The sequence below is a fragment of the Lathyrus oleraceus genome, chromosome 2 (assembly GCF_024323335.1).
Source record: "Lathyrus oleraceus cultivar Zhongwan6 chromosome 2, CAAS_Psat_ZW6_1.0, whole genome shotgun sequence".
Classification (NCBI taxonomy): domain Eukaryota; kingdom Viridiplantae; phylum Streptophyta; class Magnoliopsida; order Fabales; family Fabaceae; genus Lathyrus; species Lathyrus oleraceus.
In genome coordinates this window covers 46,147,087-46,174,052 of record NC_066580.1, presented here as the reverse complement: position 1 = coordinate 46,174,052, position 26,966 = coordinate 46,147,087, and the positions used below count along the sequence as shown (strand labels likewise).

The 26,966-nt window shown below is 30.0% G+C and overlaps 9 protein-coding genes across 9 annotated transcripts; all 9 read right to left on the bottom strand.

The window, feature by feature from the left end:
* Nucleotides 1-1,107: 1,107 nt before the first annotated feature.
* Nucleotides 1,108-2,052, bottom strand: LOC127121866 (uncharacterized). Its single transcript, XM_051052296.1, has one exon. It carries the CDS (start codon nt 2,050-2,052, stop codon nt 1,108-1,110), a length of 945 nt encoding a protein of 314 aa, XP_050908253.1.
* Nucleotides 2,053-4,022: 1,970 nt separating this feature from the next.
* On the bottom strand, nt 4,023-5,060 carry LOC127121865 (uncharacterized). The gene has a single exon (XM_051052295.1). It carries the CDS (start codon nt 5,058-5,060, stop codon nt 4,023-4,025), a length of 1,038 nt encoding a protein of 345 aa, XP_050908252.1.
* Nucleotides 5,061-6,875: 1,815 nt separating this feature from the next.
* Nucleotides 6,876-8,075, bottom strand: LOC127121864 (uncharacterized). Its single transcript, XM_051052294.1, has one exon. The coding sequence runs from the start codon at nt 8,073-8,075 to the stop codon at nt 6,876-6,878; it is 1,200 nt and encodes a 399-aa protein (XP_050908251.1).
* A 1,817-nt stretch (nt 8,076-9,892) lies between these two features.
* Nucleotides 9,893-11,092, bottom strand: LOC127121863 (uncharacterized). Its single transcript, XM_051052293.1, has one exon. It carries the CDS (start codon nt 11,090-11,092, stop codon nt 9,893-9,895), a length of 1,200 nt encoding a protein of 399 aa, XP_050908250.1.
* Nucleotides 11,093-12,914: 1,822 nt separating this feature from the next.
* LOC127121862 (uncharacterized) lies at nt 12,915-14,108 on the bottom strand. The gene has a single exon (XM_051052292.1). It carries the CDS (start codon nt 14,106-14,108, stop codon nt 12,915-12,917), a length of 1,194 nt encoding a protein of 397 aa, XP_050908249.1.
* Nucleotides 14,109-15,929: 1,821 nt separating this feature from the next.
* Nucleotides 15,930-17,123, bottom strand: LOC127121861 (uncharacterized). The gene has a single exon (XM_051052291.1). It carries the CDS (start codon nt 17,121-17,123, stop codon nt 15,930-15,932), a length of 1,194 nt encoding a protein of 397 aa, XP_050908248.1.
* A 1,822-nt stretch (nt 17,124-18,945) lies between these two features.
* LOC127121860 (uncharacterized) lies at nt 18,946-20,139 on the bottom strand. The gene has a single exon (XM_051052290.1). The coding sequence runs from the start codon at nt 20,137-20,139 to the stop codon at nt 18,946-18,948; it is 1,194 nt and encodes a 397-aa protein (XP_050908247.1).
* Nucleotides 20,140-21,961: 1,822 nt separating this feature from the next.
* On the bottom strand, nt 21,962-23,155 carry LOC127121859 (uncharacterized). Its single transcript, XM_051052288.1, has one exon. It carries the CDS (start codon nt 23,153-23,155, stop codon nt 21,962-21,964), a length of 1,194 nt encoding a protein of 397 aa, XP_050908245.1.
* Nucleotides 23,156-24,977: 1,822 nt separating this feature from the next.
* On the bottom strand, nt 24,978-26,171 carry LOC127121858 (uncharacterized). Its single transcript, XM_051052287.1, has one exon. The coding sequence runs from the start codon at nt 26,169-26,171 to the stop codon at nt 24,978-24,980; it is 1,194 nt and encodes a 397-aa protein (XP_050908244.1).
* Nucleotides 26,172-26,966: the final 795 nt, after the last annotated feature.

Genomic DNA, 26,966 nt, shown 5'->3' with positions numbered 1-26,966 from the left:
AAAATCTTATCTTCATCATAATTGAACTTATCTTCAACATAATTTAGAGATCTATGATTCCATAACAATCATCTTCATTATTATTTTCAGAAGTGCTAGAAGCCCTATCACTTTCAGATAACGCAGTCATAACTTCTTTAATTCTATTCAAGAATTCTTTATGGATGGAAGTAGCAGATAAAGAGGAAAGTAATTTTGATTTATCTAACAAGAACGATGTATCTTCTGGAGAAATGACCTTTTCTTTGCAAAGACCCGGATGAGACTTGAACCAAGAATCTAATCTTGATGGAGAAAGCAAATCTGGATTAAACTTTGGCCACTATTTAACAGAAAATTTCTAGACTAATTGAGTAGAAGAGGACCCTTCCCACAATGGATTAGTTGAAAAGGTCCAAGATGAAATCCATGTAATTCCAAAAACAGCACAAAAACGTAATAAAGACTTGTAATCAGGACATAGGGTAATGAGATAGTATGCACTTTTCTTTTCCAGAAAGCATTATGTTGTTCTGAGCAAAGATCTTTCATGAATTTATTTTATATACCTTTATGAGATATTAATTTTTCTATTTTGTTAATATACCCATCTTCATTAATCAGAATAATAGTTTCTTCATTATTTTTGGTTAAGCTAGATAGGGCTAAATTTTTATTGGATTGATTCTGAATAATCATGTTTCCTTGTAACTCTAAAAGTTTAATTTCTATCTCATCATCCTTGGTTTTTAGAATTATAATTTCATTTTTTAAATTACTAATTTCTTCTTGTAAATCTTTAATAGAAACAGTTTTTTCAACCGGTTTCTTAAATAAATCCATAACATTTTTAAATTCTACTTTGTGAATATTCTTTTTGGAAATATCATTATCATCTATAATATTTTTAATTTGTCTCATGAAAGCATTCTTACTTTCTGAATTTTCCATTTTGTCTAATATTCCTATCAAAGTATTAGCTTGATTATTTGTTAAAACATTAATTATTTTGTTGCAATTGTCACAATTACAGAAATCTAGGCCTAAACATTCATCAGAATCTTCATCCATTTTTTCAGAATTGTCAATTTGATGTATTTCTTCGTAAGAAGATTCTTCAGATGTTGACTACCCTTCTTCCTCCGAGTTTAACAAGATGTTATTTAAAGTAGTTATTAAGTTTTCTTTTAACTCTTCTGAAAGGTCTAAGTTACTCAGTTGATTAATTTTTTCTTGAACCTTACATTTATTAGCATAATGGCCAAAACGACCACACTTATAGCATTTAACATCTTCATCCTTGGGTTTAGATTTATTATTATATTTTCTGTAAGGTTTCTTACCATAATTTTTCTTGTAAGGTTTTTTATAAAATTCTGGCTTGTCTTTGTAAAATTGCTTCTTATGATAACGGAAGTTGTTTCTTCCTTTACTAGCAGGTTTTTTATTCTGGGGGTTACTCGGAGCTCTTAAAGGAGTAGCTCCATATTGCTCGCAAAATGATCCCATTTCACGCCTATTACTAGCCTTTTCATTCTTAATCTTATTTTGTAATTTGCAATTTGTACAAATTTGTATCCCAGTTTCAATTACATAATTATATAATTTTCCAATGGTTAATGACTGATAGGCGATCGTTCCATTAAAGTTTTGCTTAATATTAATTTTTACCTTTTCTGCAAATAACCTACGTAAACCACTAATAAATCTTTCTTTCCAATAATCTGCCGCACCATCCGACCCAAGACATAGTTTAGATAAGAACATATCTCTATACCACCTATAATCAGACATGGTTGGACAATAAATGTGTAGCAATTGGTCAGCCGCTCTTTGTTGGACTTTAAGGGGTTCTCCTACAAAGAACTTAGTAATAGCGTATAAGAGGGTTGTAACACAAATCTCTTCGTTAGATTCTATTTTTACGGCTGAATCTATTTGGTATTTATCTTCTGAACTAAGGAGGTTGTCCCACCATCCTTTTAATTGTCCGGTAAATCCCATAACTAATATCTCTTTAGTATGTTTATCCGTATTTCCTTTAAGTTTGAAGGCAGTAGCAGCCATGGTCATGTTTAGTATTGTATCCAAAACTTGTTGTTCAGACGCACCATCGATATTCCACTCGACAATGGATTCTCCTGAATAATTATTTTCTATAAAACTACTTCTTTCTTCAAATTGCACATCAGCAAATGAAGACCTAGGATAATAGTTTCGGGTTTTAGGTCTTGGGGCTCATCCGCCCATTCTCTGGAACTGGGTTTTATCCTTTAGTTCATCTGGAACTTTATTAATAAATTCTAAAGATCTACTAATGGGGGTATACATACCTTGGGAAATATCAAAACCCAAAAATCTTACTTTAGATTGAAATATTTTAAGTTTCTTTTCAGACAATACTAACCCATTCTCTTTAATTATCACATAAAATAGGTTCATATGTTGTATATGCTGATTTATAGAATCTGAAAATACTAATATGTCATCTAAATAGACTATGGTCAAGTGTGAGTAATCATTAAATATAGTATTCATAATTTTTTGGAACTCGGAAGGAGCATTTTTTAATCCTAAAGGCATGACATTCCATTCATAGTGACCAATGGGCACCACAAAAGCGGTTTATATTTATCTTCTTCCTTTAATTGTATTTGATAATATCCAGATTTAAGATCAAACTTTGAAAATATACGTTTATTATGTAATCTGTTTATCAAATCCTTTTTATTAGGTATGGGATACATAATCCATTGTAATGCTTTATTTAAGGGTTTGTAATTTATTACTAACCGAGGACTTCCTCTTTCTAGCTCAGAAGCATTGGTAACATAGAAAGTGGAGCAACTCCAAGGAGACTTACTGGGCCTAATCAATCCCTTGTCTAAGAAATCTTTTATTTCTTTTTTACAATAGTCTATATTTTATTTATTCATTTGTATTGGTGTGGCTTTAGTTGGGATATTTGCTTCCTTAAAGTCAGGTTCATAGGGTAATCAGACAGTATGCACTTTTCTTTTCAAGAAAGCATTAGGTTGTTCTGAGCAAAGATCTTTAATGAATTTATTTTGTATACATTTAATTTTTTCTTGAATACTTGGAGATTGCAGTTGATCTTCTATCTTTTTATAGTGTATTTCTTTATTAATGAAATTAATTTGTTTTCTTTTATTATTAATTTGATTAATAAATGATATAACCTTACTCTGGATAGAGTTAAGATCCCTAATCTTAGGTGGTTCTGAGAATTCAAATTTAATTTCACGCCCTAAAGCATTAGTGGTTATAGCTGCATTATTAACTGTGAAAGGGTAGAGTAAAGCTAGAAAAGGGGTCCCTAGAATAATGGACTCATGAATATTTCTTACTAAAAGAAAAGAGGTTCTATAACAAATCTGATATTTACAAATTTTAGCACCTGATAATTTGTAAGAAACTTGTAATCTATTACCATTGGCTCCTCTTAAAGATTCTTTGGTTTTTTCATAATATTGGGTTGGGATCAACTCTTCTTGGATGCAATTTAAATCTGCTCCTGAATCAATCAAATCAATTAATTCATAAGTTTTATCTTTAACAATGAGATTTATTTTACTATACCATTTATGAGATATTAATTTTTCTATTTTGTTAATATACCCATCTTCATTAATCAGAATAATAGTTTCTTCATTATTTTTGGTTAAGCTAGATGAGGCTAAATTTTTATTGGATTGATTCTGAATAATCATGTTTCCTTGTAACTCTAAAAGTTTAATTTCTATCTCATCATCCATGGTTTTTAGAATTAGAATTTCATTTTTTAAATTACTAATTTCTTCTTGTAAATCTTTAATAGAAACAGTTTTTTATACCGGTTTCTTAAATAAATCCATAAAAAAATTTAATTCTGCTTTGTGAATATTCTTTTTGGAAATATGATTTTAATTTGTCTCATGAAAGCATTCTTACTTTCTTAACTTTCCATTTTGTCTAATATTCCTTTCAAAGTATTCGCTTGATTATTTGTTAAAACATTAATTATTTTGTTGCAATTGTCACAACTACAAATCTAGGCCTAAACATTCATCAAAATCATCATCCATTTTCTCAGAATTGTCAATTTGATGTATTTCTTCGTAAGAAGATTCTTTAGATGTTGACGACCCTTCTTCCTTCGAGTTAAACAAGATGTTATTTAAAGTAGTTATTAAGCTTTCTTTTAACTCTTCTGAAAGGTCTAAGTTACTCAGTTGATTAATTTTTTCTTGAACCTTACATTTATTAGCATAATGGCCAAAACGACCACACTTATAGCATTTAACATCTTTATCCTTGGGTTTAGATTTATTATTATATTTTCGGTAAGGTTTCTTACCATAATTTTTCTTGTAAGGTTTTTTATAAAATTTTGGCTTGTCTTTGTAAAATTGCTTCTTATGATAACGGAAGTTATTTCTTCCTTTACTAGCAGGTTTTTTATTCTTGGAGTTACTCGGAGCTCTTAAAGGAGTAGCTCCATATTGCTCGCAAAATGATCCCATTTCACGCCTATTACTAGCCTTTTCATTCTTAATCTTATTTTGTAATTTGCAATTTGTACAAATTTGTATCCCAGTTTCAATTACATAATTATATAATTTTCCAATGGTTAATGACTGATAGGCGATCGTTCCATTAAAGTTTTGCTTAATATTAATTTTTACCTTTTTTGCAAATAACCTACGTAAACCACTAATAAATCTTTCTTTCCAATAATCTGCCGCACCATCCGACCCAAGACATAGTTTAGATAAGAACATATCTCTATACCACCTATAATCAGACATGGTTGGACAATAAAGGTTTAGCAATTGGTCAGCTGCTCTTTGTTGGAGTTTAAGGGGTTCTCCTACAAAGAACTTAGTAATAGCGTATAAGAGGGTTGTAACACAAATCTCTTCGTTAGATTCTATTTTTACGGCTGAATCTATTTGGTATTTATCTTCTGAACTAAGGAGGTTGTCCCACCATCCTTTTAATTGTCCGGTAAATCCCATAACTAATATCTCTTTAGTATGTTTATCCGTATTTCCTTTAAGTTTGAAGGCAGTAGCAGCCATGGTCATGTTTTGTATTGTATCAAAAACTTGTTGTTCAGACGCACCATCGATATTCCACTCGACAATGGATTCTCCTGAATAATTATTTTCTATAAAACTACTTCTTTCTTCAAATTGCACATCAGCAAATGAAGACCTAGGATAATAGTTTCGGGTTTTAGGTCTCGGGGCTCATCCGCCCATTCTCTGGAACTGGGTTTTATCCTTTAGTTCATCTAGGACTTTATTAATAAATTCTAAAGATCTACTAATGAGGGTATACATATCTTGGGAAATATCAAAACCCAAAAGTCTTACTTTAGATTGAAATATTTTAAGTTTCTTTTCAGACAAGACTAACCCATTCTCTTAAATTATCACATAAAATAGATTCATATGTTGTATATGCTGATTTATAGAATCTGAAAATACTAATATGTCATCTAAATAGACTATGGTGAAGTGTGAGTAATCCTTAAATATAGTATTCATAATATTTTGGAACTCAGAAGGAGCATTTTTTAATCCTAAAGGCATGACATTCCATTCATAGTGACCAAAGGGCACCACAAAAGCGGTTTATATTTATCTTCTTCCTTTAATTGTATTTGATAATATCCAGATTTAAGATCAAACTTTGAAAATATACTTTTATTATGTAATCTGTTTATCAAATCCTTTTTATTAGGTATGGGATACATAATCCATTGTAATGCTTTATTTAAGGGTTTGTAATTTATTACTAACCGAGGACTTCCTCTTTCTAGCTCAGAAGCATTGGTAACATAGAAAGTGGAGCAACTCCAAGGAGACTTACTGGGCCTAATCAATCCCTTGTCTAAGAAATCTTTTATTTCTTTTTTACAATAGTCTAAATTTTATTTATTCATTTGTATTGGTGTGGCTTTAGTTGGGATATTTGCTTCCTTAAAGTCAGGTTCATAGGGTAATCAGACAGTATGCACTTTTCTTTTCAAGAAAGCATTAGGTTGTTCTGAGCAAAGATCTTTAATGAATTTATTTTGTATACATTTAATTTTTTCTTGAATACTTGGAGATTGCAGTTGATGTTCTATCTTTTTATAGTGTATTCTTTATTAATGAAATTAATTTGTTTTCTTTTATTATTAATTTGATTAATAAATGATATAACCTTACTCTGGATAGAGTTAAGATCCCTAATCTTAGGTGGTTCTGAGAATTCAAATTTAATTTCACGCCCTAAAGCATTAGTGGTTATAGCTGCATTATTAACTGTGAAAGGGTAGAGTAAAGCTAGAAAAGGGGTCCCTAGAATAATGGACTCATGAATATTTCTTACTAAAAGAAAAGAGGTTCTATAACAAATCTGATCTTTACAAATTTTAGCACCTGATAATTTGTAAGAAACTTGAAATCTATTACCATTGGCTCCTCTTAAAGATTCTTTGGTTTTTTCATAATATTGGGTTGGGATCAACTCTTCTTGGATGCAATTTAAATCTGCTCCTGAATAAATCAAAGCAATTAATTCATAAGTTTTATCTTTAACAATGAGATTTATTTTACTATACCATTTATGAGATATTAATTTTTCTATTTTGTTAATATACCCATCTTCATTAATCAGAATAATAGTTTCTTCATTATTTTTGGTTAAGCTAGATGAGGCTAAATTTTTATTGGATTGATTCTGAATAATCATGTTTCCTTGTAACTCTAAAAGTTTAATTTCTATCTCATCATCCATGGTTTTTAGAATTAGAATTTCATTTTTTAAATTACTAATTTCTTCTTGTAAATCTTTAATAGAAACAGTTTTTTCAACCGGTTTCTTAAATAAATCCATAAAAAAATTTAATTCTGCTTTGTGAATATTCTTTTTGGAAATATGATTTTAATTTGTCTCATGAAAGCATTCTTACTTTCTGAACTTTCCATTTTGTCTAATATTCCTTTCAAAGTATTCGCTTGATTATTTGTTAAAACATTAATTATTTTGTTGCAATTGTCACAACTACAGAAATCTAGGCCTAAACATTCATCAAAATCATCATCCATTTTTTCAGAATTGTCAATTTGATGTATTTCTTCGTAAGAAGATTCTTTAGATGTTGACGACCCTTCTTCCTTCGAGTTTAACAAGATGTTATTTAAAGTAGTTATTAAGCTTTCTTTTAACTCTTCTGAAAGGTCTAAGTTACTCAGTTGATTAATTTTTTCTTGAACCTTACATTTATTAGCATAATGGCCAAAACGACCACACTTATAGCATTTAACATCTTTATCCTTGGGTTTAGATTTATTATTATATTTTCTGTAAGGTTTCTTACCATAATTTTTCTTGTAAGGTTTTTTATAAAATTCTGTCTTGTCTTTGTAAAATTGCTTCTTATGATAACGGAAGTTATTTCTTCCTTTACTAGCAGGTTTTTTATTCTTGGACTTACTCGGAGCTCTTAAAGGAGTAGCTCCATATTGCTCGCAAAATGATCCCATTTCACGCCTATTACTAGCCTTTTTATTCTTAATCTTATTTTGTAATTTATAATTTGTACAAATTTGTATCCCAGTTTCAATTACATAATTATATAATTTTCCAATGGTTAATGACTGATAGGCGATCGTTCCATTAAAGTTTTGCTTAATATTAATTTTTACCTTTTCTGCAAATAACCTACGTAAACCACTAATAAATCTTTCTTTCCAATAATCTGCCGCACCATCCGACCCAAGACATAGTTTAGATAAGAACATATCTCTATACCACCTATAATCAGACATGGTTGGACAATAAAGGTTTAGCAATTGGTCAGCTGCTCTTTGTTGGAGTTTAAGGGGTTCTCCTACAAAGAACTTAGTAATAGCGTATAAGAGGGTTGTAACACAAATCTCTTCGTTAGATTCTATTTTTACGGCTGAATCTATTTGGTATTTATCTTCTGAACTAAGGAGGTTGTCCCACCATCCTTTTAATTGTCCGGTAAATCCCATAACTAATATCTCTTTAGTATGTTTATCCGTATTTCCTTTAAGTTTGAAGGCAGTAGCAGCCATGGTCATGTTTTGTATTGTATCAAAAACTTGTTGTTCAGACGCACCATCGATATTCCACTCGACAATGGATTCTCCTGAATAATTATTTTCTATAAAACTACTTCTTTCTTCAAATTGCACATCAGCAAATGAAGACCTAGGATAATAGTTTCGGGTTTTAGGTCTCGGGGCTCATCCGCCCATTCTCTGGAACTGGGTTTTATCCTTTAGTTCATCTGGGACTTTATTAATAAATTCTAAAGATCTACTAATGAGGGTATACATATCTTGGGAAATATCAAAACCCAAAAGTCTTACTTTAGATTGAAATATTTTAAGTTTCTTTTCAGACAAGACTAACCCATTCTCTTAAATTATCACATAAAATAGATTCATATGTTGTATATGCTGATTTATAGAATCTGAAAATACTAATATGTCATCTAAATAGACTATGGTGAAGTGTGAGTAATCATTAAATATAGTATTCATAATATTTTGGAACTCAGAAGGAGCATTTTTTAATCCTAAAGGCATGACATTCCATTCATAGTGACCAAAGGGCACCACAAAAGCGGTTTATATTTATCTTCTTCCTTTAATTGTATTTGATAATATCCAGATTTAAGATCAAACTTTGAAAATATACTTTTATTATGTAATCTGTTTATCAAATCCTTTTTATTAGGTATGGGATACATAATCCATTGTAATGCTTTATTTAAGGGTTTGTAATTTATTACTAACCGAGGACTTCCTCTTTCTAGCTCAGAAGCATTGGTAACATAGAAAGTGGAGCAACTCCAAGGAGACTTACTGGGCCTAATCAATCCCTTGTCTAAGAAATCTTTTATTTCTTTTTTACAATAGTCTAAATTTTATTTATTCATTTGTATTGGTGTGGCTTTAGTTGGGATATTTGCTTCCTTAAAGTCAGGTTCATAGGGTAATCAGACAGTATGCACTTTTCTTTTCAAGAAAGCATTAGGTTGTTCTGAGCAAAGATCTTTAATGAATTTATTTTGTATACATTTAATTTTTTCTTGAATACTTGGAGATTGCAGTTGATGTTCTATCTTTTTATAGTGTATTTCTTTATTAATGAAATTAATTTGTTTTCTTTTATTATTAATTTGATTAATAAATGATATAACCTTACTCTGGATAGAGTTAAGATCCCTAATCTTAGGTGGTTCTGAGAATTCAAATTTAATTTCACGCCCTAAAGCATTAGTGGTTATAGCTGCATTATTAACTGTGAAAGGGTAGAGTAAAGCTAGAAAAGGGGTCCCTAGAATAATGGACTCATGAATATTTCTTACTAAAAGAAAAGAGGTTCTATAACAAATCTGATCTTTACAAATTTTAGCACCTGATAATTTGTAAGAAACTTGTAATCTATTACCATTGGCTCCTCTTAAAGATTCTTTGGTTTTTTCATAATATTGGGTTGGGATCAACTCTTCTTGGATGCAATTTAAATCTGCTCCTAAATCAATCAAAGCAATTAATTCATAAGTTTTATCTTTAACAATGAGATTTATTTTACTATACCATTTATGAGATATTAATTTTTCTATTTTGTTAATATACCCATCTTCATTAATCAGAATAATAGTTTCTTCATTATTTTTGGTTAAGCTAGATGAGGCTAAATTCCTTATTGGATTGATTCTGAATAATCATGTTTCCTTGTAACTCTAAAAGTTTAATTTCTATCTCATCATCCATGGTTTTTAGAATTAGAATTTCATTTTTTAAATTACTAATTTCTTCTTGTAAATCTTTAATAGAAACAGTTTTTTCAACCGGTTTCTTAAATAAATCCATAAAAAAATTTAATTCTGCTTTGTGAATATTCTTTTTGGAAATATGATTTTAATTTGTCTCATGAAAGCATTCTTACTTTCTGAACTTTCCATTTTGTCTAATATTCCTTTCAAAGTATTCGCTTGATTATTTGTTAAAACATTAATTATTTTGTTGCAATTGTCACAACTACAGAAATCTAGGCCTAAACATTCATCAAAATCATCATCCATTTTTTCAGAATTGTCAATTTGATGTATTTCTTCGTAAGAAGATTCTTTAGATGTTGACGACCCTTCTTCCTTCGAGTTTAACAAGATGTTATTTAAAGTAGTTATTAAGCTTTCTTTTAACTCTTCTGAAAGGTCTAAGTTACTCAGTTGATTAATTTTTTCTTGAACCTTACATTTATTAGCATAATGGCCAAAACGACCACACTTATAGCATTTAACATCTTTATCCTTGGGTTTAGATTTATTATTATATTTTCTGTAAGGTTTCTTACCATAATTTTTCTTGTAAGGTTTTTTATAAAATTCTGGCTTGTCTTTGTAAAATTGCTTCTTATGATAACGGAAGTTATTTCTTCCTTTACTAGCAGGTTTTTTATTCTTGGACTTACTCGGAGCTCTTAAAGGAGTAGCTCCATATTGCTCGCAAAATGATCCCATTTCACGCCTATTACTAGCCTTTTTATTCTTAATCTTATTTTGTAATTTATAATTTGTACAAATTTGTATCCCAGTTTCAATTACATAATTATATAATTTTCCAATGGTTAATGACTGATAGGGGATCGTTCCATTAAAGTTTTGCTTAATATTAATTTTTACCTTTTTTGCAAATAACCTACGTAAACCACTAATAAATCTTTCTTTCCAATAATCTGCCGCACCATCCGACCCAAGACATAGTTTAGATAAGAACATATCTCTATACCACCTATAATCAGACATGGTTGGACAATAAAGGTTTAGCAATTGGTCAGCTGCTCTTTGTTGGAGTTTAAGGGGTTCTCCTACAAAGAACTTAGTAATAGCGTATAAGAGGGTTGTAACACAAATCTCTTCGTTAGATTCTATTTTTACGGCTGAATCTATTTGGTATTTATCTTCTGAACTAAGGAGGTTGTCCCACCATCCTTTTAATTGTCCGGTAAATCCCATAACTAATATCTCTTTAGTATGTTTATCCGTATTTCCTTTAAGTTTGAAGGCAGTAGCAGCCATGGTCATGTTTTGTATTGTATCAAAAACTTGTTGTTCAGACGCACCATCGATATTCCACTCGACAATGGATTCTCCTGAATAATTATTTTCTATAAAACTACTTCTTTCTTCAAATTGCACATCAGCAAATGAAGACCTAGGATAATAGTTTCGGGTTTTAGGTCTCGGGGCTCATCCGCCCATTCTCTGGAACTGGGTTTTATCCTTTAGTTCATCTGGGACTTTATTAATAAATTCTAAAGATCTACTAATGAGGGTATACATATCTTGGGAAATATCAAAACCCAAAAGTCTTACTTTAGATTGAAATATTTTAAGTTTCTTTTCAGACAAGACTAACCCATTCTCTTTAATTATCACATAAAATAGATTCATATGTTGTATATGCTGATTTATAGAATCTGAAAATACTAATATGTCATCTAAATAGACTATGGTGAAGTGTGAGTAATCATTAAATATAGTATTCATAATATTTTGGAACTCAGAAGGAGCATTTTTTAATCCTAAAGGCATGACATTCCATTCATAGTGACCAAAGGGCACCACAAAAGCGGTTTATATTTATCTTCTTCCTTTAATTGTATTTGATAATATCCAGATTTAAGATCAAACTTTGAAAATATACTTTTATTATGTAATCTGTTTATCAAATCCTTTTTATTAGGTATGGGATACATAATCCATTGTAATGCTTTATTTAAGGGTTTGTAATTTATTACTAACCGAGGACTTCCTCTTTCTAGCTCAGAAGCATTGGTAACATAGAAAGTGGAGCAACTCCAAGGAGACTTACTGGGCCTAATCAATCCCTTGTCTAAGAAATCTTTTATTTCTTTTTTACAATAGTCTAAATTTTATTTATTCATTTGTATTGGTGTGGCTTTAGTTGGGATATTTGCTTCCTTAAAGTCAGGTTCATAGGGTAATCAGACAGTATGCACTTTTCTTTTCAAGAAAGCATTAGGTTGTTCTGAGCAAAGATCTTTAATGAATTTATTTTGTATACATTTAATTTTTTCTTGAATACTTGGAGATTGCAGTTGATGTTCTATCTTTTTATAGTGTATTTCTTTATTAATGAAATTAATTTGTTTTCTTTTATTATTAATTTGATTAATAAATGATATAACCTTACTCTGGATAGAGTTAAGATCCCTAATCTTAGGTGGTTCTGAGAATTCAAATTTAATTTCACGCCCTAAAGCATTAGTGGTTATAGCTGCATTATTAACTGTGAAAGGGTAGAGTAAAGCTAGAAAAGGGGTCCCTAGAATAATGGACTCATGAATATTTCTTACTAAAAGAAAAGAGGTTCTATAACAAATCTGATCTTTACAAATTTTAGCACCTGATAATTTGTAAGAAACTTGTAATCTATTACCATTGGCTCCTCTTAAAGATTCTTTGGTTTTTTCATAATATTGGGTTGGGATCAACTCTTCTTGGATGCAATTTAAATCTGCTCCTGAATCAATCAAAGCAATTAATTCATAAGTTTTATCTTTAACAATGAGATTTATTTTACTATACCATTTATGAGATATTAATTTTTCTATTTTGTTAATATACCCATCTTCATTAATCAGAATAATAGTTTCTTCATTATTTTTGGTTAAGCTAGATGAGGCTAAATTTTTATTGGATTTATTCTGAATAATCATGTTTCCTTGTAACTCTAAAAGTTTAATTTCTATCTCATCATCCATGGTTTTTAGAATTAGAATTTCATTTTTTAAATTACTAATTTCTTCTTGTAAATCTTTAATAGAAACAGTTTTTTCAACCGGTTTCTTAAATAAATCCATAAAAAAATTTAATTCTACTTTGTGAATATTCTTTTTGGAAATATGATTTTAATTTGTCTCATGAAAGCATTCTTACTTTCTGAACTTTCCATTTTGTCTAATATTCCTTTCAAAGTATTCGCTTGATTATTTGTTAAAACATTAATTATTTTGTTGCAATTGTCACAACTACAGAAATCTAGGCCTAAACATTCATCAAAATCATCATCCATTTTTTCAGAATTGTCAATTTGATGTATTTCTTCGTAAGAAGATTCTTTAGATGTTGACGACCCTTCTTCCTTCGAGTTAAACAAGATGTTATTTAAAGTAGTTATTAAGCTTTCTTTTAACTCTTCTGAAAGGTCTAAGTTACTCAGTTGATTAAATTTTTCTTGAACCTTACATTTATTAGCATAATGGCCAAAACGACCACACTTATAGCATTTAACATCTTTATCCTTGGGTTTAGATTTATTATTATATTTTCGGTAAGGTTTCTTACCATAATTTTTCTTGTAAGGTTTTTTATAAAATTCTGGCTTGTCTTTGTAAAATTGCTTCTTATGATAACGGAAGTTATTTCTTCCTTTACTAGCAGGTTTTTTATTCTTGGACTTACTCGGAGCTCTTAAAGGAGTAGCTCCATATTGCTCGCAAAATGATCCCATTTCACGCCTATTACTAGCCTTTTTATTCTTAATCTTATTTTGTAATTTATAATTTGTACAAATTTGTATCCCAGTTTCAATTACATAATTATATAATTTTCCAATGGTTAATGACTGATAGGGGATCGTTCCATTAAAGTTTTGCTTAATATTAATTTTTACCTTTTTTGCAAATAACCTACGTAAACCACTAATAAATCTTTCTTTCCAATAATCTGCCGCACCATCCGACCCAAGACATAGTTTAGATAAGAACATATCTCTATACCACCTATAATCAGACATGGTTGGACAATAAAGGTTTAGCAATTGGTCAGCTGCTCTTTGTTGGAGTTTAAGGGGTTCTCCTACAAAGAACTTAGTAATAGCGTATAAGAGGGTTGTAACACAAATCTCTTCGTTAGATTCTATTTTTACGGCTGAATCTATTTGGTATTTATCTTCTGAACTAAGGAGGTTGTCCCACCATCCTTTTAATTGTCCGGTAAATCCCATAACTAATATCTCTTTAGTATGTTTATCCGTATTTCCTTTAAGTTTGAAGGCAGTAGCAGCCATGGTCATGTTTTGTATTGTATCAAAAACTTGTTGTTCAGACGCACCATCGATATTCCACTCGACAATGGATTCTCCTGAATAATTATTTTCTATAAAACTACTTCTTTCTTCAAATTGCACATCAGCAAATGAAGACCTAGGATAATAGTTTCGGGTTTTAGGTCTCGGGGCTCATCCGCCCATTCTCTGGAACTGGGTTTTATCCTTTAGTTCATCTGGGACTTTATTAATAAATTCTAAAGATCTACTAATGAGGGTATACATATCTTGGGAAATATCAAAACCCAAAAGTCTTACTTTAGATTGAAATATTTTAAGTTTCTTTTCAGACAAGACTAACCCATTCTCTTAAATTATCACATAAAATAGATTCATATGTTGTATATGCTGATTTATAGAATCTGAAAATACTAATATGTCATCTAAATAGACTATGGTGAAGTGTGAGTAATCATTAAATATAGTATTCATAATATTTTGGAACTCAGAAGGAGCATTTTTTAATCCTAAAGGCATGACATTCCATTCATAGTGACCAAAGGGCACCACAAAAGCGGTTTATATTTATCTTCTTCCTTTAATTGTATTTGATAATATCCAGATTTAAGATCAAACTTTGAAAATATACTTTTATTATGTAATCTGTTTATCAAATCCTTTTTATTAGGTATGGGATACATAATCCATTGTAATGCTTTATTTAAGGGTTTGTAATTTATTACTAACCGAGGACTTCCTCTTTCTAGCTCAGAAGCATTGGTAACATAGAAAGTGGAGCAACTCCAAGGAGACTTACTGGGCCTAATCAATCCCTTGTCTAAGAAATCTTTTATTTCTTTTTTACAATAGTCTAAATTTTATTTATTCATTTGTATTGGTGTGGCTTTAGTTGGGATATTTGCTTCCTTAAAGTCAGGTTCATAGGGTAATCAGACAGTATGCACTTTTCTTTTCAAGAAAGCATTAGGTTGTTCTGAGCAAAGATCTTTAATGAATTTATTTTGTATACATTTAATTTTTTCTTGAATACTTGGAGATTGCAGTTGATGTTCTATCTTTTTATAGTGTATTTCTTTATTAATGAAATTAATTTGTTTTCTTTTATTATTAATTTGATTAATAAATGATATAACCTTACTCTGGATAGAGTTAAGATCCCTAATCTTAGGTGGTTCTGAGAATTCAAATTTAATTTCACGCCCTAAAGCATTAGTGGTTATAGCTGCATTATTAACTGTGAAAGGGTAGAGTAAAGCTAGAAAAGGGGTCCCTAGAATAATGGACTCATGAATATTTCTTACTAAAAGAAAAGAGGTTCTATAACAAATCTGATCTTTACAAATTTTAGCACCTGATAATTTGTAAGAAACTTGTTATCTATTACCATTGGCTCCTCTTAAAGATTCTTTGGTTTTTTCATAATATTGGGTTGGGATCAACTCTTCTTGGATGCAATTTAAATCTGCTCCTGAATCAATCAAAGCAATTAATTCATAAGTTTTATCTTTAACAATGAGATTTATTTTACTATACCATTTATGAGATATTAATTTTTCTATTTTGTTAATATACCCATCTTCATTAATCAGAATAATAGTTTCTTCATTATTTTTGGTTAAGCTAGATGAGGCTAAATTTTTATTGGATTGATTCTGAATAATCATGTTTCTTGTAACTCTAAAAGTTTAATTTCTATCTCACCATCCATGGTTTTTAGAATTAGAATTTCATTTTTTAAATTACTAATTTCTTCTTGTAAATCTTTAATAGAAACAGTTTTTTCAACCGGTTTCTTAAATAAATCCATAAAAAAATTTAATTCTACTTTGTGAATATTCTTTTTGGAAATATGATTTTAATTTGTCTCATGAAAGCATTCTTACTTTCTGAACTTTCCATTTTGTCTAATATTCCTTTCAAAGTATTCGCTTGATTATTTGTTAAAACATTAATTATTTTGTTGCAATTGTCACAACTACAGAAATCTAGGCCTAAACATTCATCAAAATCATCATCCATTTTTTCAGAATTGTCAATTTGATGTATTTCTTCGTAAGAAGATTCTTTAGATGTTGACGACCCTTCTTCCTTCGAGTTAAACAAGATGTTATTTAAAGTAGTTATTAAGCTTTCTTTTAACTCTTCTGAAAGGTCTAAGTTACTCAGTTGATTAAATTTTTCTTGAACCTTACATTTATTAGCATAATGGCCAAAACGACCACACTTATAGCATTTAACATCTTTATCCTTGGGTTTAGATTTATTATTATATTTTCGGTAAGGTTTCTTACCATAATTTTTCTTGTAAGGTTTTTTATAAAATTCTGGCTTGTCTTTGTAAAATTGCTTCTTATGATAACGGAAGTTATTTCTTCCTTTACTAGCAGGTTTTTTATTCTTGGACTTACTCGGAGCTCTTAAAGGAGTAGCTCCATATTGCTCGCAAAATGATCCCATTTCACGCCTATTACTAGCCTTTTTATTCTTAATCTTATTTTGTAATTTATAATTTGTACAAATTTGTATCCCAGTTTCAATTACATAATTATATAATTTTCCAATGGTTAATGACTGATAGGGGATCGTTCCATTAAAGTTTTGCTTAATATTAATTTTTACCTTTTTTGCAAATAACCTACGTAAACCACTAATAAATCTTTCTTTCCAATAATCTGCCGCACCATCCGACCCAAGACATAGTTTAGATAAGAACATATCTCTATACCACCTATAATCAGACATGGTTGGACAATAAAGGTTTAGCAATTGGTCAGCTGCTCTTTGTTGGAGTTTAAGGGGTTCTCCTACAAAGAACTTAGTAATAGCGTATAAGAGGGTTGTAACACAAATCTCTTCGTTAGATTCTATTTTTACGGCTGAATCTATTTGGTATTTATCTTCTGAACTAAGGAGGTTGTCCCACCATCCTTTTAATTGTCCGGTAAATCCCATAACTAATATCTCTTTAGTATGTTTATCCGTATTTCCTTTAAGTTTGAAGGCAGTAGCAGCCATGGTCATGTTTTGTATTGTATCAAAAACTTGTTGTTCAGACGCACCATCGATATTCCACTCGACAATGGATTCTCCTGAATAATTATTTTCTATAAAACTACTTCTTTCTTCAAATTGCACATCAGCAAATGAAGACCTAGGATAATAGTTTCGGGTTTTAGGTCTCGGGGCTCATCCGCCCATTCTCTGGAACTGGGTTTTATCCTTTAGTTCATCTGGGACTTTATTAATAAATTCTAAAGATCTACTAATGAGGGTATACATATCTTGGGAAATATCAAAACCCAAAAGTCTTACTTTAGATTGAAATATTTTAAGTTTCTTTTCAGACAAGACTAACCCATTCTCTTAAATTATCACATAAAATAGATTCATATGTTGTATATGCTGATTTATAGAATCTGAAAATACTAATATGTCATCTAAATAGACTATGGTGAAGTGTGAGTAATCATTAAATATAGTATTCATAATATTTTGGAACTCAGAAGGAGCATTTTTTAATCCTAAAGGCATGACATTCCATTCATAGTGACCAAAGGGCACCACAAAAGCGGTTTATATTTATCTTCTTCCTTTAATTGTATTTGATAATATCCAGATTTAAGATCAAACTTTGAAAATATACTTTTATTATGTAATCTGTTTATCAAATCCTTTTTATTAGGTATGGGATACATAATCCATTGTAATGCTTTATTTAAGGGTTTGTAATTTATTACTAACCGAGGACTTCCTCTTTCTAGCTCAGAAGCATTGGTAACATAGAAAGTGGAGCAACTCCAAGGAGACTTACTGGGCCTAATCAATCCCTTGTCTAAGAAATCTTTTATTTCTTTTTTACAATAGTCTAAATTTTATTTATTCATTTGTATTGGTGTGGCTTTAGTTGGGATATTTGCTTCCTTAAAGTCAGGTTCATAGGGTAATCAGACAGTATGCACTTTTCTTTTCAAGAAAGCATTAGGTTGTTCTGAGCAAAGATCTTTAATGAATTTATTTTGTATACATTTAATTTTTTCTTGAATACTTGGAGATTGCAGTTGATGTTCTATCTTTTTATAGTGTATTTCTTTATTAATGAAATTAATTTGTTTTCTTTTATTATTAATTTGATTAATAAATGATATAACCTTACTCTGGATAGAGTTAAGATCCCTAATCTTAGGTGGTTCTGAGAATTCAAATTTAATTTCACGCCCTAAAGCATTAGTGGTTATAGCTGCATTATTAACTGTGAAAGGGTAGAGTAAAGCTAGAAAAGGGGTCCCTAGAATAATGGACTCATGAATATTTCTTACTAAAAGAAAAGAGGTTCTATAACAAATCTGATCTTTACAAATTTTAGCACCTGATAATTTGTAAGAAACTTGTTATCTATTACCATTGGCTCCTCTTAAAGATTCTTTGGTTTTTTCATAATATTGGGTTGGGATCAACTCTTCTTGGATGCAATTTAAATCTGCTCCTGAATCAATCAAAGCAATTAATTCATAAGTTTTATCTTTAACAATGAGATTTATTTTACTATACCATTTATGAGATATTAATTTTTCTATTTTGTTAATATACCCATCTTCATTAATCAGAATAATAGTTTCTTCATTATTTTTGGTTAAGCTAGATGAGGCTAAATTTTTATTGGATTGATTCTGAATAATCATGTTTTCTTGTAACTCTAAAAGTTTAATTTCTATCTCACCATCCATGGTTTTTAGAATTAGAATTTCATTTTTTAAATTACTAATTTCTTCTTGTAAATCTTTAATAGAAACAGTTTTTTCAACCGGTTTCTTAAATAAATCCATAAAAAAATTTAATTCTACTTTGTGAATATTCTTTTTGGAAATATGATTTTAATTTGTCTCATGAAAGCATTCTTACTTTCTGAACTTTCCATTTTGTCTAATATTCCTTTCAAAGTATTCGCTTGATTATTTGTTAAAACATTAATTATTTTGTTGCAATTGTCACAACTACAGAAATCTAGGCCTAAACATTCATCAAAATCATCATCCATTTTTTCAGAATTGTCAATTTGATGTATTTCTTCGTAAGAAGATTCTTTAGATGTTGACGACCCTTCTTCCTTCGAGTTAAACAAGATGTTATTTAAAGTAGTTATTAAGCTTTCTTTTAACTCTTCTGAAAGGTCTAAGTTACTCAGTTGATTAAATTTTTCTTGAACCTTACATTTATTAGCATAATGGCCAAAACGACCACACTTATAGCATTTAACATCTTTATCCTTGGGTTTAGATTTATTATTATATTTTCGGTAAGGTTTCTTACCATAATTTTTCTTGTAAGGTTTTTTATAAAATTCTGGCTTGTCTTTGTAAAATTGCTTCTTATGATAACGGAAGTTATTTCTTCCTTTACTAGCAGGTTTTTTATTCTTGGACTTACTCGGAGCTCTTAAAGGAGTAGCTCCATATTGCTCGCAAAATGATCCCATTTCACGCCTATTACTAGCCTTTTTATTCTTAATCTTATTTTGTAATTTATAATTTGTACAAATTTGTATCCCAGTTTCAATTACATAATTATATAATTTTCCAATGGTTAATGACTGATAGGGGATCGTTCCATTAAAGTTTTGCTTAATATTAATTTTTACCTTTTTTGCAAATAACCTACGTAAACCACTAATAAATCTTTCTTTCCAATAATCTGCCGCACCATCCGACCCAAGACATAGTTTAGATAAGAACATATCTCTATACCACCTATAATCAGACATGGTTGGACAATAAAGGTTTAGCAATTGGTCAGCTGCTCTTTGTTGGAGTTTAAGGGGTTCTCCTACAAAGAACTTAGTAATAGCGTATAAGAGGGTTGTAACACAAATCTCTTCGTTAGATTCTATTTTTACGGCTGAATCTATTTGGTATTTATCTTCTGAACTAAGGAGGTTGTCCCACCATCCTTTTAATTGTCCGGTAAATCCCATAACTAATATCTCTTTAGTATGTTTATCCGTATTTCCTTTAAGTTTGAAGGCAGTAGCAGCCATGGTCATGTTTTGTATTGTATCAAAAACTTGTTGTTCAGACGCACCATCGATATTCCACTCGACAATGGATTCTCCTGAATAATTATTTTCTATAAAACTACTTCTTTCTTCAAATTGCACATCAGCAAATGAAGACCTAGGATAATAGTTTCGGGTTTTAGGTCTCGGGGCTCATCCGCCCATTCTCTGGAACTGGGTTTTATCCTTTAGTTCATCTGGGACTTTATTAATAAATTCTAAAGATCTACTAATGAGGGTATACATATCTTGGGAAATATCAAAACCCAAAAGTCTTACTTTAGATTGAAATATTTTAAGTTTCTTTTCAGACAAGACTAACCCATTCTCTTAAATTATCACATAAAATAGATTCATATGTTGTATATGCTGATTTATAGAATCTGAAAATACTAATATGTCATCTAAATAGACTATGGTGAAGTGTGAGTAATCATTAAATATAGTATTCATAATATTTTGGAACTCAGAAGGAGCATTTTTTAATCCTAAAGGCATGACATTCCATTCATAGTGACCAAAGGGCACCACAAAAGCGGTTTATATTTATCTTCTTCCTTTAATTGTATTTGATAATATCCAGATTTAAGATCAAACTTTGAAAATATACTTTTATTATGTAATCTGTTTATCAAATCCTTTTTATTAGGTATGGGATACATAATCCATTGTAATGCTTTATTTAAGGGTTTGTAATTTATTACTAACCGAGGACTTCCTCTTTCTAGCTCAGAAGCATTGGTAACATAGAAAGTGGAGCAACTCCAAGGAGACTTACTGGGCCTAATCAATCCCTTGTCTAAGAAATCTTTTATTTCTTTTTTACAATAGTCTAAATTTTATTTATTCATTTGTATTGGTGTGGCTTTAGTTGGGATATTTGCTTCCTTAAAGTCAGGTTCATAGGGTAATCAGACAGTATGCACTTTTCTTTTCAAGAAAGCATTAGGTTGTTCTGAGCAAAGATCTTTAATGAATTTATTTTGTATACATTTAATTTTTTCTTGAATACTTGGAGATTGCAGTTGATGTTCTATCTTTTTATAGTGTATTTCTTTATTAATGAAATTAATTTGTTTTCTTTTATTATTAATTTGATTAATAAATGATATAACCTTACTCTGGATAGAGTTAAGATCCCTAATCTTAGGTGGTTCTGAGAATTCAAATTTAATTTCACGCCCTAAAGCATTAGTGGTTATAGCTGCATTATTAACTGTGAAAGGGTAGAGTAAAGCTAGAAAAGGGGTCCCTAGAATAATGGACTCATGAATATTTCTTACTAAAAGAAAAGAGGTTCTATAACAAATCTGATCTTTACAAATTTTAGCACCTGATAATTTGTAAGAAACTTGTTATCTATTACCATTGGCTCCTCTTAAAGATTCTTTGGTTTTTTCATAATATTGGGTTGGGATCAACTCTTCTTGGATGCAATTTAAATCTGCTCCTGAATCAATCAAAGCAATTAATTCATAAGTTTTATCTTTAACAATGAGATTTATTTTACTATACCATTTATGAGATATTAATTTTTCTATTTTGTTAATATACCCATCTTCATTAATCAGAATAATAGTTTCTTCATTATTTTTGGTTAAGCTAGATGAGGCTAAATTTTTATTGGATTGATTCTGAATAATCATGTTTTCTTGTAACTCTAAAAGTTTAATTTCTATCTCACCATCCATGGTTTTTAGAATTAGAATTTCATTTTTTAAATTACTAATTTCTTCTTGTAAATCTTTAATAGAAACAGTTTTTTCAACCGGTTTCTTAAATAAATCCATAAAAAAATTTAATTCTACTTTGTGAATATTCTTTTTGGAAATATGATTTTAATTTGTCTCATGAAAGCATTCTTACTTTCTGAACTTTCCATTTTGTCTAATATTCCTTTCAAAGTATTCGCTTGATTATTTGTTAAAACATTAATTATTTTGTTGCAATTGTCACAACTACAGAAATCTAGGCCTAAACATTCATCAAAATCATCATCCATTTTTTCAGAATTGTCAATTTGATGTATTTCTTCGTAAGAAGATTCTTTAGATGTTGACGACCCTTCTTCCTTCGAGTTAAACAAGATGTTATTTAAAGTAGTTATTAAGCTTTCTTTTAACTCTTCTGAAAGGTCTAAGTTACTCAGTTGATTAAATTTTTCTTGAACCTTACATTTATTAGCATAATGGCCAAAACGACCACACTTATAGCATTTAACATCTTTATCCTTGGGTTTAGATTTATTATTATATTTTCGGTAAGGTTTCTTACCATAATTTTTCTTGTAAGGTTTTTTATAAAATTCTGGCTTGTCTTTGTAAAATTGCTTCTTATGATAACGGAAGTTATTTCTTCCTTTACTAGCAGGTTTTTTATTCTTGGACTTACTCGGAGCTCTTAAAGGAGTAGCTCCATATTGCTCGCAAAATGATCCCATTTCACGCCTATTACTAGCCTTTTTATTCTTAATCTTATTTTGTAATTTATAATTTGTACAAATTTGTATCCCAGTTTCAATTACATAATTATATAATTTTCCAATGGTTAATGACTGATAGGGGATCGTTCCATTAAAGTTTTGCTTAATATTAATTTTTACCTTTTTTGCAAATAACCTACGTAAACCACTAATAAATCTTTCTTTCCAATAATCTGCCGCACCATCCGACCCAAGACATAGTTTAGATAAGAACATATCTCTATACCACCTATAATCAGACATGGTTGGACAATAAAGGTTTAGCAATTGGTCAGCTGCTCTTTGTTGGAGTTTAAGGGGTTCTCCTACAAAGAACTTAGTAATAGCGTATAAGAGGGTTGTAACACAAATCTCTTCGTTAGATTCTATTTTTACGGCTGAATCTATTTGGTATTTATCTTCTGAACTAAGGAGGTTGTCCCACCATCCTTTTAATTGTCCGGTAAATCCCATAACTAATATCTCTTTAGTATGTTTATCCGTATTTCCTTTAAGTTTGAAGGCAGTAGCAGCCATGGTCATGTTTTGTATTGTATCAAAAACTTGTTGTTCAGACGCACCATCGATATTCCACTCGACAATGGATTCTCCTGAATAATTATTTTCTATAAAACTACTTCTTTCTTCAAATTGCACATCAGCAAATGAAGACCTAGGATAATAGTTTCGGGTTTTAGGTCTCGGGGCTCATCCGCCCATTCTCTGGAACTGGGTTTTATCCTTTAGTTCATCTGGGACTTTATTAATAAATTCTAAAGATCTACTAATGAGGGTATACATATCTTGGGAAATATCAAAACCCAAAAGTCTTACTTTAGATTGAAATATTTTAAGTTTCTTTTCAGACAAGACTAACCCATTCTCTTTAATTATCACATAAAATAGATTCATATGTTGTATATGCTGATTTATAGAATCTGAAAATACTAATATGTCATCTAAATAGACTATGGTGAAGTGTGAGTAATCATTAAATATAGTATTCATAATATTTTGGAACTCAGAAGGAGCATTTTTTAATCCTAAAGGCATGACATTCCATTCATAGTGACCAAAGGGCACCACAAAAGCGGTTTATATTTATCTTCTTCCTTTAATTGTATTTGATAATATCCAGATTTAAGATCAAACTTTGAAAATATACTTTTATTATGTAATCTGTTTATCAAATCCTTTTTATTAGGTATGGGATACATAATCCATTGTAATGCTTTATTTAAGGGTTTGTAATTTATTACTAACCGAGGACTTCCTCTTTCTAGCTCAGAAGCATTGGTAACATAGAAAGTGGAGCAACTCCAAGGAGACTTACTGGGCCTAATCAATCCCTTGTCTAAGAAATCTTTTATTTCTTTTTTACAATAGTCTAAATTTTATTTATTCATTTGTATTGGTGTGGCTTTAGTTGGGATATTTGCTTCCTTAAAGTCAGGTTCATAGGGTAATCAGACAGTATGCACTTTTCTTTTCAAGAAAGCATTAGGTTGTTCTGAGCAAAGATCTTTAATGAATTTATTTTGTATACATTTAATTTTTTCTTGAATACTTGGAGATTGCAGTTGATGTTCTATCTTTTTATAGTGTATTTCTTTATTAATGAAATTAATTTGTTTTCTTTTATTATTAATTTGATTAATAAATGATATAACCTTACTCTGGATAGAGTTAAGATCCCTAATCTTAGGTGGTTCTGAGAATTCAAATTTAATTTCACGCCCTAAAGCATTAGTGGTTATAGCTGCATTATTAACTGTGAAAGGGTAGAGTAAAGCTAGAAAAGGGGTCCCTAGAATAATGGACTCATGAATATTTCTTACTAAAAGAAAAGAGGTTCTATAACAAATCTGATCTTTACAAATTTTAGCACCTGATAATTTGTAAGAAACTTGTTATCTATTACCATTGGCTCCTCTTAAAGATTCTTTGGTTTTTTCATAATATTGGGTTGGGATCAACTCTTCTTGGATGCAATTTAAATCTGCTCCTGAATCAATCAAAGCAATTAATTCATAAGTTTTATCTTTAACAATGAGATTTATTTTACTATACCATTTATGAGATATTAATTTTTCTATTTTGTTAATATACCCATCTTCATTAATCAGAATAATAGTTTCTTCATTATTTTTGGTTAAGCTAGATGAGGCTAAATTTTTATTGGATTGATTCTGAATAATCATGTTTCCTTGTAACTCTAAAAGTTTAATTTCTATCTCATCATCCATGGTTTTTAGAATTAGAATTTCATTTTTTAAATTACTAATTTCTTCTTGTAAATCTTTAATAGAAACAGTTTTTTCAACCGGTTTCTTAAATAAATCCATAAAAAAATTTAATTCTACTTTGTGAATATTCTTTTTGGAAATATGATTTTAATTTGTCTCATGAAAGCATTCTTACTTTCTGAACTTTCCATTTTGTCTAATATTCCTTTCAAAGTATTCGCTTGATTATTTGTTAAAACATTAATTATTTTGTTGCAATTGTCACAACTACAGAAATCTAGGCCTAAACATTCATCAAAATCATCATCCATTTTTTCAGAATTGTCAATTTGATGTATTTCTTCGTAAGAAGATTCTTTAGATGTTGACGACCCTTCTTCCTTCGAGTTAAACAAGATGTTATTTAAAGTAGTTATTAAGCTTTCTTTTAACTCTTCTGAAAGGTCTAAGTTACTCAGTTGATTAAATTTTTCTTGAACCTTACATTTATTAGCATAATGGCCAAAACGACCACACTTATAGCATTTAACATCTTTATCCTTGGGTTTAGATTTATTATTATATTTTCGGTAAGGTTTCTTACCATAATTTTTCTTGTAAGGTTTTTTATAAAATTCTGGCTTGTCTTTGTAAAATTGCTTCTTATGATAACGGAAGTTATTTCTTCCTTTACTAGCAGGTTTTTTATTCTTGGACTTACTCGGAGCTCTTAAAGGAGTAGCTCCATATTGCTCGCAAAATGATCCCATTTCACGCCTATTACTAGCCTTTTTATTCTTAATCTTATTTTGTAATTTATAATTTGTACAAATTTGTATCCCAGTTTCAATTACATAATTATATAATTTTCCAATGGTTAATGACTGATAGGGGATCGTTCCATTAAAGTTTTGCTTAATATTAATTTTTACCTTTTTTGCAAATAACCTACGTAAACCACTAATAAATCTTTCTTTCCAATAATCTGCCGCACCATCCGACCCAAGACATAGTTTAGATAAGAACATATCTCTATACCACCTATAATCAGACATGGTTGGACAATAAAGGTTTAGCAATTGGTCAGCTGCTCTTTGTTGGAGTTTAAGGGGTTCTCCTACAAAGAACTTAGTAATAGCGTATAAGAGGGTTGTAACACAAATCTCTTCGTTAGATTCTATTTTTACGGCTGAATCTATTTGGTATTTATCTTCTGAACTAAGGAGGTTGTCCCACCATCCTTTTAATTGTCCGGTAAATCCCATAACTAATATCTCTTTAGTATGTTTATCCGTATTTCCTTTAAGTTTGAAGGCAGTAGCAGCCATGGTCATGTTTTGTATTGTATCCAAAACTTGTTGTTCAGACGCACCATCGATATTCCACTGGACAATGGATTCTCCTGAATAATTATTTTCTATAAAACTACTTCTTTCTTCAAATTGCACATTAGCAAATGTAGACCTAGGATAATAGTTTCGGGTTTTAGGTCTTGGGGCTCATACGCCCATTCTCTGGAACTGGGTTTGATCCTTTAGTTCATCTGGAACTTTATTAATAAATTCTAAAGATCTACTAATGAGGGTATACATATCTTGGGAAATATGAAAACCCAAAAATCTTACTTTAGATTGAAATATTTTAAGTTTCTTTTCAGACAAGACTAACCCATTCTCTTTAATTATCACATAAAATAGATTCATATGTTGTATATGCTGATTTATAGAATCTGAAAATACTAATATGTCATCTAAATAGACTATGGTGAAGTGTGAGTAATCATTAAATATAGTATTCATAATATTTTGGAACTCAGAAGGAGCATTTTTTAATCCTAAAGGCATGACATTCCATTCATAGTGACCAAAGGGCACCACAAAAGCGGTTTTATATTTATCTTCTTCCTTTAATTGTATTTGATAATATCCAGATTTAAGATCAAACTTTGAAAATATACTTTTATTATGTAATCTGTTTATCAAATCCTTTTTATTAGGTATGGGATACCTAATCCATTGTAATGCTTTATTTAAGGGTTTGTAATTTATTACTAACCGAGGACTTCCTCTTTCTAGCTCAGAAGCATTGGTAACATAGAATGTGGAGCAACTCCAAGGAGACTT